The following is a 14,809-nucleotide window of genomic DNA, read 5'->3' as shown; positions in this document are numbered from 1 at the left end:
GTGGGAGGTGAGATATTATTTTGTGCGGATGTTGAACGTAGCTCTATATTCAGATACCAATCAAAATGAGTCACGTCAGCAATACCTAGCCCTGGTACCGTTGTATCGAACGGTACTGAGCCGCGGGCTTAATTATCCAGATGGGATTCGGCTTCTGCACAGAATAACTTTTCCTAGCTGGAAGGGGACAATTCAAAACCGAAAATGTGCATGCATTGTTCTTCAAACGTAGAGCAAATATGATCAAATCATGTTTGAACAAGTTCAAATATTGATACAATATAATCGAACTATTGTTGAATATATCCAATCTTTTCTATATATAATTCTTAATTTGCAACCTTCAAATAGCATATTTTCAATGTGGATTAAGAATTTATAAATTAAATTTATATAATGCATTGTATAGTTATATAATATTATTAAATTCAAATTAGTTACGCTGATAAGATCATTGTTTTCATTGCTTTCACATTTACTAGTAATATACATAGAGATGGTCTCCCGATAGCTTGTAAAAGTTTGTACGAAGTAATTATGATGGGAGCTCGTGGCATTGTGTGGAAAAATTATTAGGTGCGGAATGTGCACCGTCCGCATAAATATGGATACCTAGCGGTATCCAGCGGTATCGAGTGTCGGTACCTAGCGCGGAATAAGACTTGTGCGGATGGTTCTCCTCATCCGCACTCCACACATAATAATCTCCCATTGTGAGGATTCGAGAGGATCAGCAGCCTGTAAGGGATCAATGGCGATGCGAACATAGATTTTATATGAGCAATATTTATTACAAATCATAATTTATATGAGCAATATTTATTTCTCAACAATCATAATAATGCATATATATTTTTTCAAAAATCGTACAATGAATAATATAGCAAAGCTAACTCTCACAACATGCCAAAATGACTATTTTATAATTTATTATCAATAATTAAATCATACTAATATGTAGCAAGGAATGCATTTCTAACAAAGAATGATACGTTTATCGCTTACTAATAAGAGAAAGCATCGATAGAAGCTCTCTGGGGGAAGAGGAGATTCAGGATTCATTTGAGATGGTTTTTTTCTGCTTCTTAAATCAGATTTATAGTACAAAAATTAAAAATTTTGTACTAAAAAGTTATTTTAAGAAGCAGTAAGAAAGCCGTTCCAGACGAAGCCTTAGATAAGAGTTCATGTGAAGGAGAAGAAGACGTCATAAACGAAGCTCACACGGTTTCAAAATCACATGAATCTTGGAGTACAAAACATAAATTAAGGATATATTAACCTCAGCATCATGATTTTAAACTATGCTCCTCTGTTTAAACTATGCTCCTCAAAATTTCGCCATTGAAAAATTCATCTACAAATAAAATTTTTCTTTGACCGTTTTAATTGAAGAGTTCATTGGCAAATAGAACTTTATTTTAACTTCAATTTATAACAAATTTTGGAATACAATGTCGAGTTCAAAGGAGACTTGTTTTAGGCTTTATCTGGGACATATTTTCTTTTGCTTTATCTAAAGCAGCTTTTTAGCATATAAAATTTGTTGATTAAGAAATTTTTATACTAAAAAATTTCTTTAGAAAGTAGTTAGAAAGCTGTCCCAAACGAAGCCTTAGGGGGGTTTATAATTGGGATTATTACAATTTTTTATAAAGGTGGTTGTAAAACTGCTGTGGAAAAAGAACTTTTTTGAAAGCTGACATAGAAAACATCTTTCTAGCAATATATGTATATGTATATGTGTGTGTATATATATACATATATATATGTGCAGTCTCAAATAAAGGCTCTTCCATTGCAATATATAAAAAGCAAAACAGTAAAAAAAAGCTGTCTCAAATAAAGCCTTAGGCCTTGTTTGAGAGGGCATTTTTCTGCCTTTTCCGTTTAGAAATGGTGAAATTTTCATTTAGAAACGATGAAATTATTTTTTGTTCACTATTTGTATGTGACGCTTATATAGAAAAGCATTTTAAAGAACTTCATTTTTTTGGTATTTTGATAAGCTTTTTGATATTTGCTTCTCCATTAAAAAATTATTATTATCTTAACCAATATTTTTAAAACTACCTTTAGTACTGGATAACAAAATGAAGCCTTAGTCTAATTGATGATGACTTGCTAAAAATAATTTATAATAATAACATAGCTTAATTAATCAACATGTTAATATTAAGTGAATATTTATTATTAAAAATATTAATTAAAACTTTGTAATATAAAGGCTGGTTTATTTGCTTGGAGATTTTAAACACGCTTAAAGAACTGGTGATAATTAATTTAATGCAAAAAATAAAAAAAAAATATTTTATTAAGTAAATAATAAATCTAAAGTAATTATTTTTTCAAAGATAATTCATGACTCCAACTCTTCAAGCAACAAATTGGTAATTACGGCAAGAATCTATCCATAGAAACTAATGAATTCTATTGCACGCACTGGCAGCAATTCCGACGACTATCAGGTCGCCGACCCCCAAAGCCTCTCTTCCTTTGTTTTTTTTTTTAGTTTGCATTGCGTGTTGATCCTCAGAAATTTCGGCGACGTTTCTGTAACGATTAGCGATGAATTACTCATCCTATTGCCTCTTTTAATTACGATTTCATTCTAAAAATTTGATTTTTATTTCTCATAGGATCGTCGACAGAAGAAGCTGAAACTAGAGTAGAGCTGCGAAGGGGGCAGGAGAAATTTACGGACTTTTTAACGGAGATGGGTCGGCTTTTTCTGGTGAATCTAGATGGCAAGGGTTATAGCTGCAAGCACTGCCAGGCCCATCTGGCCCTCAGCGAAGATATCGTTTCCAAGGTAAATTTCCTGCCTCCATCTTCTAAATCGAACCGGTCTACGCAATTCCCTTTAATTTGTCCAGTTTTGCGGGTGGAGTGTTGTTGACTAGTGATAGGGCTGATCAATTATGATGGCCTTTTGTGATTATTTTTGCCCAATTCAACGGCGCCTGGATGCGCTGCAACTATTTCTTCCCAATTTTAGAAACTTTGTGTATGTTGAGATGGTCCTATTTTGCTAACTGTTTGGAGGATTTGAGCTGAACTTTCATTTGGGTGTGTGATTGCTCTTTGAAACGACAAAAAAATAACTTCGCTGTACCATTCTTCAGGATCTTTCTGCTTAAATATTTGGAAGCTTCCCGATTTGTGAGTGACATACATATGAAATGAGGGGCTGAGATATTTTTGGCAAGGGTTGGTTGAATAGGGAAATTATTATTATTATTTTTAATCTTGTGACTGAGAACTTGTGGTTGATTTGTGCTGATGTCTACTATTGGATCGAATTCCAATTGAAAACCCTAACTGGCCTTACTTAGATTGAGAAGGAATGAATATTTATATTTGGCCGTTCTAAAAGTTATGCAGGTTATGAAATATGGTTGGGGAGACTAATATTTCCCTTCTGTTTATTTGAACGGTTAATTGGCCTGTAATAATTATAATTAATAAGCCTGAAAATTTGGTTGTGCTTTTTATGATAATGAGAATCCATAGGATATGGATGTCTAATCTTATTCAAGACAATTTGTGGGCTCCGAAAATTCGGCCCCGGCCTCCACTCGCTCTTCTTATTCGGCGAGGGAGTTTTAACGGACTAAGTTCCGAGGTAAATTTTGGAAGGCAGATGGGTTTGTAGATAAGACACTCCCCAGAGATTTCGCCCTCATTTTGCGAGGACTTTATGATCTGAGTTCTGGTTTCCTATAGGCGCAAGCCCCTATAGTTAATTACCCCTCCCGATCACGAGAGAGAACTTTCGATTAAGGCTAGTCGTCGATCAGATACGTACAATATGTGTATCTGGCATATAGTAGCAGCATAGGTTTGAGGTTTGGAAATTTAAAAATGATTAAGAATTTGGGAATTTTAGAAACTAGTTGGGAATTTGAAGATTTTATATTTAAAGTAGAAATTTCACCATCCTGCACTTAAAGCTGATGGTGGGGGAATGGATGATGGACCCGATCAAGATCCCATGGTTCCGTCATCCCGGGCCATCGTGGTCCCTGGTCTACTTAGTCAGAGGAGGTAGTCGACCCAACCTGACAGAAGGATCCTTGTCAGCAGCCATGGGTTGCTTCGTCCAAGGGAACCTTGTAGACCGGGGTTGATGTTTGTCTAAGGGGACAAATTTGAATCCACCTTAGCTAACAGAGAGCTTTGTGCCCTAGAATATTAATAATACTGATATCAACATTAATAAAAATGTCAATATAACCTTGAGACAAATTTTAATATCAATGTCAGCATGAACACTGGTATTAATATTTGCCTTAGTGTTAGTATTAACACATAGTGGTGTTAGTACTAATACTCAAAGAAAATGACATCTGTATTGGCACTGATATCTACACAAATAATAATCTTATAATGGTGACATTAATGCTAATATCAATATTAAGGCAAATAGTGAATAACAGTAAATGCCAAAACAAGATTAAAAGAAAAGGAAAAGTTCATTGTTTTGTGTCATTTCCCTTTTTTTTTTTTTGGAGATGGGCTTTTAGGTTTGGGTTGCTGAAGTGCAAATCAGAGAAGGGAAATGATAGTGTAAAAATGGGCCTTTAACGATTGAGTGAGTTGACTATTTGGGCTTTGTAAAGGAAAAAGGCTGCTGTAAGGACAGAAAATGGACTAGCTTCCTGTGTAGAAAAGGGATAGCTTTCACGTGCACACTATAAGTTTTAACTCAGATTTTAACTCCCTTACACATGCTTGCAGGTTTGCTGAAGGAATATATAGTAGAGAGGGAGGTGCGGCCTATGAGATAAAAGCGAAACCTAATTTGTTATGCTTTAAACCAGAGCTAGAAGCAGAGGCTGAATATGGCAATATATGGGTTTTAGTTAGTGATGTAGTGGAGTAAACTTTGGGCTGATTTCAACTGCAAGTGAGAGGAGAATAGTGTGGGAGTTGGGCTGAATTTTGAGGATGTAACGGGCTATAAAAGACACTAAGAGAGGAATTTCAGCGAATAGCTTTAATGTGAAACAGAAAGCTAATCAGTGGATTTTTTTTTTTGGTGTGAAGGAGACAAATGAGGCTGTTGCTCACATGAATGTGAGCAGGAGAGCAGTGGCGTGGAGACTCCTGACCGTAGGCGTTTTGGCTGGAAGAACTCGGCCTGAAGCAAGCTGAAGGGAGTAGAGGGGTTAGATGGCAAGGTTGGAGGTTGGGGTTGACGTCAGAACTATGGAAGAGAGGAGGAGCTGTTGTTACGGGGAGAATAAGTGGAGAAGAGGAGCTTTTGCCAGAGCTCTTGCATACAGGAGGTCGGCTGAAGGTTGGAGAGTGAGGATGAGAGAATGACCTCTGTACGTGAGAGCTGTTGTAGTGGAGAGGAGAGGGTTGCCGTGGGTTATGTCAGAGAATGGAGAGGTCATAAGGAATAAGAAGGTATTTTTTTAGATTAGATAAGCTAGTTCTTTTTTTATTCCCACTGGCCTGACCAAACAGGCAGCTGCAGTTGAGATTTGGCAGGATTTTGCTGCAGGATATGGGTTGCTGGTACAGCAGGATTTGAGCAGGATAAGGGCAGATTTTGGGGGCTGTTACAGCAGGATAAGGGCAGATTTTGGGGGCTGTTACAGCAGGATTTGAGCAGATTTTGGGGGCTGTTACAGCAGGATTTGAGCAGAATACTAGCAGGTTTTGGGTGATGTTGCCGCTGCTACCTTTTGAGGGATTTAATAAAGATTTAGGTGACATGGAAGCCACTTGCATTGGATTTGACATGTATGCAAAAGTCAACACAATTGAATACGCTACAACTAATATTCGGATTTTTTAGCATGAAATGCTTTCTTTTGTTTTACTTTGAATACAATAACTCTAATTTGTTTACTTGAAGTACTGACTTCATATAAGAGTGTTGGTTTCAAAAAGGTATGATTTCTTTCTCACTTGACTAAAGATGTTTAATCGACTTTTTTTTTTAAAATCTAATATATCTTGTAATAGAAGCCTAAGACTCTTACTCTAATTTTAGGCCTTTTCGTTTTTTAATTTTCTGCCTTGTGAAATTGTCATTTGAAACAATAAAACAATATGTGGCACTTAAATCCGAAGCCTTCTGAAGATTGAACAACCAAATCAACAAAGGTATTGCACGCTATATTTGCTTTTTAACTGCATTAATATAAAGGCTTTAGTTCTATGAAGTAGAAGCATTGTATTATATCATGTGATCGATGATTAGAACAACATCAAATCTCAAACCGGACTCCGTAATCATTTCATTCCTTTTGCCAAAGGTGCTGATGCTGATAAATTTGAGAAGTATCAGCTTTGATAATTCAGATATTGAGGTTGCAAAGCGTAAATTTATTGATAAACTTATTTTGTATTTTGTGCAGTCTTTTCATTGCAGGCATGGGAAGGCTTATCTATTCAGCAAGGTGTAAGTATCATTTTTCCCTTTTTTGCTTTTAATTTTAATGACGGCAGCCTACTGGAATAGTTTCTCTTAGTATATATATATATATTTTTCTTTCACAAGAAATGTACATGTTTCTAATTTATCGCAGCTCACTTTTATGCATTTTGTTTGTATGCATTTGCATGAATCATTTATTTCAAGAAAGATAAGTGTGAAATTGGTGTACTATTGGAGTTTCCTGAGGACCTGATTTATGTTTCCTTAACTCACCCATAGTTCAAGTTTCAAGTATTGTTTTGCACTACCTTTGTTTTGTATGAGTGGAACAAGCCGCAACTGTCTTTTTTCTTTTTTAAATAAGTAGTAGTAACTGTTAGATCTTAAAAACTTGAGAGAATGCAGCGACATGCTAAGTATAATGTTATGAGGTAGTAAATTGTAATGTTGTCCCTCTATTTTTAATAAGCTAGCTGTGGTGTTATGTGAATCATTAAATTATTAAATATTCCTTCTGGGGCACCTAGAATATAATTGCTCTTGTGCTTGCTAGTGCTAAGGTTCAGAGCATGATTTTAAATTTTGGTGATTCCAATTGAAACTGATCTGAAAGTCATTAATATTTTTGCTTTCTCTTGGTTTTGGGGGTTTTGGCTGAAATTGAATAGTTTTCAGTGAAACTTGAGTATTTCGCCCATAAACTAATATTATTTAACAAAAAATTGCTAACAATTTTTTAGTAGTCGCCAAAGTTTGACAAGAAGTCTATCATTAAGGTCCCGTTAAATTTCATGTGTATTTTAATCTGAAGTCCAATTATAAAATCTTCTTTGTTTCATACTTTAAATAAATAATTTGTAATATTCTATGATTGAAAGTAACCAAAAGTACCACTGAAATTGAACCAAAAACAAAATTTCAAGATTAAATCAAAATGGGTTTTAAAACCTTGGCTCAAAGGCATATTACCAAAGAAAAAATTAGCAATTCAGGTTTTTTTGTTGTTTGATTTGAATTGTACAGTGTGCCTTAATGTTAGGAGAAGAATATTTTTGGGATCCAAAGTTGTAAGTTATAAAAAATAATATAAAACTTGGGCCCATCGGCCCCTAATTTTTATCCACGGTCCCACACACACAAACACACACATGCATATACATGCACGATCATATCTCCTATTAAGATGTTGGGCACATATGTTAAACTGTTTGGAAAAAAGTCTCAACATGGAAATTGAAGCTTATAAAAAATACATTAGGTATGGTCTTTAGCATGCTTGAAAAGATTTTACATATTAGGTTTTATCATTAATAGGATTAGTAAAAATACTTTTTAGATAATAAAACATAATAATATAAATTTTACATGTTAGGTCCCCATCTCTCCATTAATTCGCTTATTTTCTATCTTTTATTTCTATTTATATTTTTCTCCCTCTCTTTCACACATGGTGAGACCTGCAATGCTTTGTGGCGCAGAATGTTGGCCATTAAAAAAGAAGCACAATATTAAGTTAAGTGTTGTTGAGCTGAACAAGCTCAGGTGGATGAGTAGATTTACTCTTAGAGATAGGATACGAAACGTGCATATCCGTGAAAAGGTTGGAGTAGCTCTAGTGATAGATAATATTAGAGAGTAGATAGTTTGGTCATGTAAAACGGCGGCCTTCCGATGAACCTATTAGGAGAGTAGATGTATAGCTTTATTCTTCTCCATCAAACCTCTCAACAAATGTATAACTTACATAGTAGACCTACATGACATGAATCCAAAATAATTTTTAAAAACATTAATATCACATCATAACCTATGGTCAAAGTAATTTAAAAAATAACTAGAAGAACATTGTCAAAATGTCCCATAAATACATGAAATAACCCAAAAACAAATAGTCATCAATCTCTCCTTAAATGCCACATCAAATCGGATGGTCTCTCACCTTTGACAATGCACATATATTTTGATTGGACGGTCTCCATCAACTTAACATAGTGTTTGGCCGTTATTCATTTGCATATTCTCACTTCTTTGATGACCATAATTGTTAATTTAGAAATAGCTCAATTTTTTTTGTAAACCTAAGATACTTAACATTAGGTCTCACTTAGTGCCGCCTTGAAGGAATTAATGACTTAAAGAAGTTCTGCACATCACCGTAGAAAATTTTTTATATTAGGTATTTTTACTAGTTCTATCTGAGGCATATGGACAACTTTCATTGTCCGAGGTATGAACTTTTCTTTTTGAGATTATTATAGTTCATGTTTGGATGCCTTAAGGAAGAAATATAACTCTCACTGTTTTGTGCTTTTAATTTTTCGTTTGTCTGATCATGAATGACAGGGTCAATGTAACGATTGGACTAAAGGAGGATCGAATGATGATGACAGGAATGCACACAGTGTCTGATATTTTTTGTGTTGGTTGTGGATCCAATGTGGGGTGGAAATATGTAAGGACTGTATCTGTCTGTTTTTAGCAATTCCACACGTCTTGCTATTTGCAGCTTTTCTTGACCTGCTGACCGTCTTCAGGTGGCTGCATATGACAAGGGCCAGAAGTACAAGGAAGGAAAATTTATTCTTGAAAGGTATTATCAAAAATTATTCTTTCATTGAATAAGCAATAATTGGTTATGTTCGTGTGGGAAATAGATTTTCACCATTTGTAAGTATGTAAGAACTTTAGGCAATCATGGCCATGGAAATCCAAACACGTGGCTGAGGACATGATTGTTACAAAGATGCATTATTTGTAAAAATTATGCAAAGTGATCCACCTCTAAGTTGTTGGAAGGATTTTTGATATAACTTTCCTCTTAGGAAGTCAAATGAAGAAAAGTGAAGTTGGGGGCCTAGGTTGGTCCTCTCATGAGGATGATAAGTTTCAATTTGCTTTAAAAAATGGATTTTATTATTTCTAATTTTTTATTATTATTTGTTGTGATTGAGCTAGTTGAAAGAACTTTCCATTGGCCTGTTCCCAATCATCCACATCTCTTGTGATCTCTAGAACATTCACTTGTGCATACCCCCCCCCCCCCTCATCCGCAAAAAAGAAATATAGAATTTTGTGCATTCGTGTTGATCCTCGTGCCATCGACATCCACCCCAACATCGTCGCCGTTGTTCATTGAGGTATAAATGTCTTAAACCCAGAAACTCCAAAAGTTCATTTTTTGGCGCTCGCAACGCAGCGAAAAATCACATATACACGCTTTTCTCAAGCGTGGTGGGAGGGAATTCGCTGCGAAGCTTGTAGAGAGGCGAAAGACCTTTTACACACTTTTCTCTAGCATTACGAGGATGAATATAAGTACCTTTAAATGCCACAGTGCATACAGGGAAACAACTGCACATTTCAAACAAGTACCCCGAAAACTCATACACGCATTTCTCTAGCATGGTAGGATTGAAGTTTATAGACTGCGGTATCATCCGACACCTACCGTACACGCTTTTCTCTAACATGGCGGGAAGACCCGACTCCTGGAATCTTCCCTAAACAGGGGAGGCGTTAGGAGGCTACCAGAATTGCCAGTGGAACAAGAGACATTTTGAATAAAAATTGAACAATTACAGGGGACTCAAACAAGATGAACCATGGGGGACAAAATTTAAAGCAATGAATTGGACATTAATTTGACAAATACATATAAGATTAAAAAAATATAAATGCTAATTAATGGCTCAAAATGTTCAAACGAACGCTAATAGATGAACATGAAAGTTATGGTGGGCCAATCTCCAAACATAGCTTTACTTGTAGCATGAATTTGAATTTATAAAAAAATTATGTTGACTTGCCTATAAGTAATAATGCAGAGCTTACAATAATATCAAGAGACATTATGACGGTTGAAGTGCAAACACCAACGAGCAATATGTATACTATTAATCAATTTAGAGACATCAAATGACTTGCAGTATACATAACAGATCACTTATAAATGATAATAATAGACATGCAATGAACTTGATGGCTTACAAATGGCCATATACAAGGAATGCAATGTATTTGCAATCAACAGTCACCAGCTAATAAGCAAATGCACTAACCTGCTTGTGAGCAACGACAGTGGACATGCTATGAATATGAAAGCCACTCTATGGTTTATGTCAACTAGCTTAAAAAAACACATGTGATAGTTTCCTACGGACGCTAAAGATCAATGTGCAATGAATGCATCAATTCACCTGTATGCAATGTAACCTCTTGCAGTCATAGTGCAATATGTGATGAGTGCTAATACCTATTGATAACAATAGAAGATGTGTTGTACACACAATGACATACCTGTGGGTGATAATTAGAAACAAGTAGTGAATGTTGCGACACCTTTATAGTCAATACTGATTAGCATACAAATGAGCATACTAGTCTCCCACAAGCATAAGACCAGCGTGAAATGAATATAACAACATTTTGTGGTCAACATTAAAGCACAAACATATACATTCAACCCCACAAGCAAAGAAATTGGGGTTGATAGTACTCTCCATGTCAGTCATGCAAGAAGACATGGTAATCCCAACTACATCCGTGTGCAAACAGACATCATAGGATGTCCACAAGTGGTTGTATGGGGTTCATTATGCATACAGTATTCCACCTACATATGACGATGAGCAATGTGCAGTAGATGTTGGATTCTTCCTACAACCAACAATGGGTATACCTACAACATATCATTTGCAAGTAAAAGATGGTATGTCTGCTATACATAGAAGACACCTATACACCTACAAGTCGTCGTAGCAGAAGGAAATGAATGCTACGACACCTTTACGATCAATCACCATTTAATGTTAAGCAAATACATTGATCCATTGCGAGCGAAGGTGGATAATACACAACAAATATAAGCACCTACAAGCTATTGTAGGAGAGCCGTCACATACACACTAGGCTATCCGCTAGCAAGTATGGGAGTTGGCGATGAATGCAAGCATCTACAAATAACAGGAGGTTCATTAGTGCAGGATAGCCTACCTGCCTAAATTAACAAACAGAACTCAACCTATGACTCCATGCCACCGGGACGGCAACACTCATATAACCAGACAGAAGGCTTCTACAAGCTTTCAAACAAAATGTTGCACACACTTAAATGACATCACTTGCATGGCTGATCGATGTCAAATATTTTAAAATGTCCTCCCGTGTGTAATGTAACATGTAGAGCATATTATGTGAACATGCAAGCACTCGTGTAAATGCGTATACACATATGCATATACGATATAAATATCCTTTGTATATATATGACAGTCGTATAACTGCATCATACATATTGCATGCAAAATCATGACCCGCATGGGCCCCGGCGAGTGTGTTGTAGGCACACGTGATGTCTGAGAATGCTGCACTGGTCAAGAAATGAACTTAAGTTTAAGCCCGATCTTCTATGTGGATAGATAGGAGTCAACATGGCTCGGAATATAAACAAATCTACGGTCACGACGTCGACTGAGATATTTGCTTTAATATGTTCATATTAGGCCTTCAAGGCCTATAGCTAGGAAAATTCATCAATAAAGGCATAAAGCCTATGGAGAACTCGATACTCTGTCAGCAAATTGACAGAGTCGATAAGGTTCAATCAACAAAATGAAAATTGCCTATAAATATCTCGATGATTGTTGTGTTGAATGTTTATATTAATCGGAGGGGACTCTACACCTTCAAATGCCACCCAAAATCCCATAAAAATTTAAAACTTCAAAATTACAAAAAACTTAAAATTTAAATCATTTAAAATTGAAATAAATCACCAAAATATTTGAAGCAAAATTCATCCACCCTCCGCAACAATTTTGTCGAGGTGGACAAGTTAAAAAAATACTTAAGCTCACAAGGAGTCAATGTCTGGTCGAGAATATCACTATGACTCATTCTCAATCCGTATATTGCCAGTAAGGATGTGACATTGGTCCTCTAATCCATTGTTTGGTCAAATGTATCCATAAATAACCCGTGGTTTGGCCAGATGGCTCTGTGTGGTTAACGCTTATGATTGCGACCTTCTGACCTAGTGGCTTGTTCTAACGACTCCATTGTATTACAATTACAATCATAGCCCATATGTTCTCCAATGGCTACAAATCATTGAGATAGGAATCAATATGATATAATCGATAGAGCACAAAGCCCTCTGTTAGCTAAGCTGGATCTAGATTTGTCCCCTTAGACAAATATTCATCTCAGGTCTACAAGATATCCTTGGATGAAGAAACCCATAGCTTTCGACAATGATTCTTCTGTCAGGTTGAGTCGACTACATCCTCTGACTACATAGACCAGGGACCACAATGGCCCGAGATGACAGAACCATGGGATCTTGATCGGGCCAATCATCCATTCCCCCACCATCCGCTTTAATTGTAAGGTGGCAAATCTTCGATTTTAAATATCAAATTTTCAAATACCTAAACTCATGCTGCTACTATACACCATATAACACGTACATCTACGTATTTGTTTGACTTGCCTTAGTCGAAAGTTCTCTCTCGTCATCGGGAGCAATAATTAACTATAGGGGCTTGCGCCTATAGGAAACCTGAACTCGGGTCTAAAGTTCTCGCAAAATGAGGGTGAAATATTTGGGGAGTGTCTTATTCACAATCCAAATTGCCTTCTAAAAATTTGCCTCGGAATCTAATCTATTAAAACTCTCCTGAAAGAGAGGAGGCTGGGGCACGAATTTTCGGAGCTCACAACCCTATAGATTTCTTGTGAGATCCAAAGAGTTTGGCAGATTTGTTTTGCATTTCTTTTCTTTTCATAAGTTTTAGTTTTAATGTTGTCGTCTTCAGTTTTATTTATTTTTCCGTTGTTACGTTGAGTAGTTTTGTGCAAATAAATGCCTAAATTGCAGAACTTTTCCAGTCTAATATATGCTTGATGGAGGTGGAGCTTTATACAGTAATTTTAAACATCCATTCATTGCTATTCACGACATTAGCATTACATTTGGATTTGTGAAGCCAGTTGTTTCTTAAACTTGTGGATCTTAAAACTCCACAACGATCATTTTGATCTGGAAGTATAGTGATTGCTTGAGCAAAAATTTTTATCAGTAAGAAATTCAAGCCAGCCAATCACCTGCATCCACATCAACATTTGCTCTTGTGAATTTTATGTCCATGAATATAAAGCATTTTTCATTATAAACTTCGCATGACAATTTTTTTTGTCTGGATTCGAATCTCTAACCTCAATTTTGAGGCCAAATGCAATAACACTCCACCAAATGGTTGGTGATTTTGGTATTTTATTTTGTATTTGGCTGGTCTTCAAATAAGAACAATTCAGTCAAAATCCCTCTCATTCATAGCGAAGTTTGATGTATGATCACATTCTTGTTTTTCTTTTCCGCTTTTCAGAAATTTTGCATCCAACCATCATTTCTCTTTGAAATTGATGGGACAACTTTACAGTAGAGTCCGGGCATTGAGTAACTCCAGAGTTTAGTCATTTCATTCTAAGCTTGTTTGGTCATTATTCAGTTAAACCCTAGTCAAATCATAAACTTCTTCATTTCTTAATTTGGTAGGAATTCTTACTGTCTTAACAAGGAGAAATTATTCTGTTCGGAATCCGGACAAGAATAACCGTCCCATAGTATGCACACTCACATGTCCGAACAGTTCTTCCCGTCCAGACTCCACACAGAATAATTTCTCCTTAACAAGGCTCAATAATATTCAATTTGAATATTGTATGTCCAACGATGATGATACTCATTTTATTCTTTTTGCTATTCTACTAAATAGTCATTAGATTTCTCAGGTCTCATGTTCAATATTTTTCCTCTTGCTCAGATTGTAAAAGAGTGACCTTGCTAAGATACTCTACATGGTTTCTGAACAGGTTTAAGGTGTCGGGTCCTGATGGAAGCCATTACTGGGCCAGCCATGAATCTCACGTCGGCGGAAGCGATGCAGAAGATGCATGATTTCTTCGGCGGCGGCGCAACCCGATTGAATACAATTGTATATTCTTTACTTTCTGTGTGACAATTCAATGTGAATTCTGGAATTTGGAGACTTGTTTCTTATCCATGGCTGGAAGCTCAAGCTTACCAAACTGACGTGTTCTATAACAAGTTGTTCTTTCCCTTCTGTTTATAAGGTTTCTTGCACTGCCTGAATCGTTTGTTCCATCTTTCTACTTGCTGGTATTTATTTTTTGTAGCCTTATTGAGAGCAACTGGAAAGCTTATTGGAACATATATCATGTTAAAACATTCACTAATAAATTATAATACAGATAAAATTATTGAAAGTAGTATTACTTAAGATTTTTTCTTAATTTTTATGAGACGAGAGATTTCTCTAATGAATTAAATAAAAATAAATTTCATTGAAGTTTTAGTGTATTCAGCATATTTAAAATGTAGTTATCAAAAACATA

General features: G+C 35.8%; 1 protein-coding gene across 3 annotated transcripts; it reads left to right on the top strand.

Annotated features, from left to right (window-relative positions):
* The first annotated feature begins 2,358 nt into the window (after positions 1-2,358).
* On the top strand, positions 2,359-14,548 carry LOC110108785 (protein yippee-like). Of its 3 annotated transcripts, none has more exons than XM_020839576.2 (6): positions 2,359-2,468; positions 2,640-2,812; positions 6,375-6,418; positions 8,738-8,846; positions 8,929-8,984; positions 14,267-14,351. In XM_020839576.2, the coding sequence occupies exons 2-6, from the start codon at positions 2,717-2,719 to the stop codon at positions 14,349-14,351; spliced, it is 390 nt and encodes a 129-aa protein (XP_020695235.1). In that variant the 5' UTR covers positions 2,359-2,468; positions 2,640-2,716. The 3 variants fall into 3 exon arrangements, with proteins under 3 accessions (XP_020695235.1, XP_020695236.1, XP_028553974.1); XM_020839577.2 differs by having other exon boundaries at positions 2,411-2,555; XM_028698141.1 differs by lacking the exon at positions 2,359-2,468 and having other exon boundaries at positions 2,717-2,812; positions 14,267-14,548.
* The last annotated feature ends 261 nt before the right edge of the window (positions 14,549-14,809 follow it).

The sequence above is a fragment of the Dendrobium catenatum genome, unplaced genomic scaffold, assembly GCF_001605985.2.
Source record: "Dendrobium catenatum unplaced genomic scaffold, ASM160598v2 fragScaff_scaffold_1056, whole genome shotgun sequence".
NCBI classification, from domain to species: domain Eukaryota; kingdom Viridiplantae; phylum Streptophyta; class Magnoliopsida; order Asparagales; family Orchidaceae; genus Dendrobium; species Dendrobium catenatum.
The sequence above is the reverse complement of the archived record's forward strand: the minus strand, read 5'-3'. Positions and strand labels throughout refer to the sequence as shown.

Bases quoted from the DNA above. Each gene is read 5' to 3' on its own strand.
- LOC110108785 (XM_028698141.1), top strand. From the start codon at position 2,717: ATGGGTCGGCTTTTTCTGGTGAATCTAGATGGCAAGGGTTATAGCTGC. The intron at 2,813-6,374 runs GTAAATTTCCTG...TATTTTGTGCAG, and splicing joins GCGAAGATATCGTTTCCAAG to TCTTTTCATTGCAGGCATGG. The intron at 8,847-8,928 runs GTAAGGACTGTA...GACCGTCTTCAG, and splicing joins CCAATGTGGGGTGGAAATAT to GTGGCTGCATATGACAAGGG.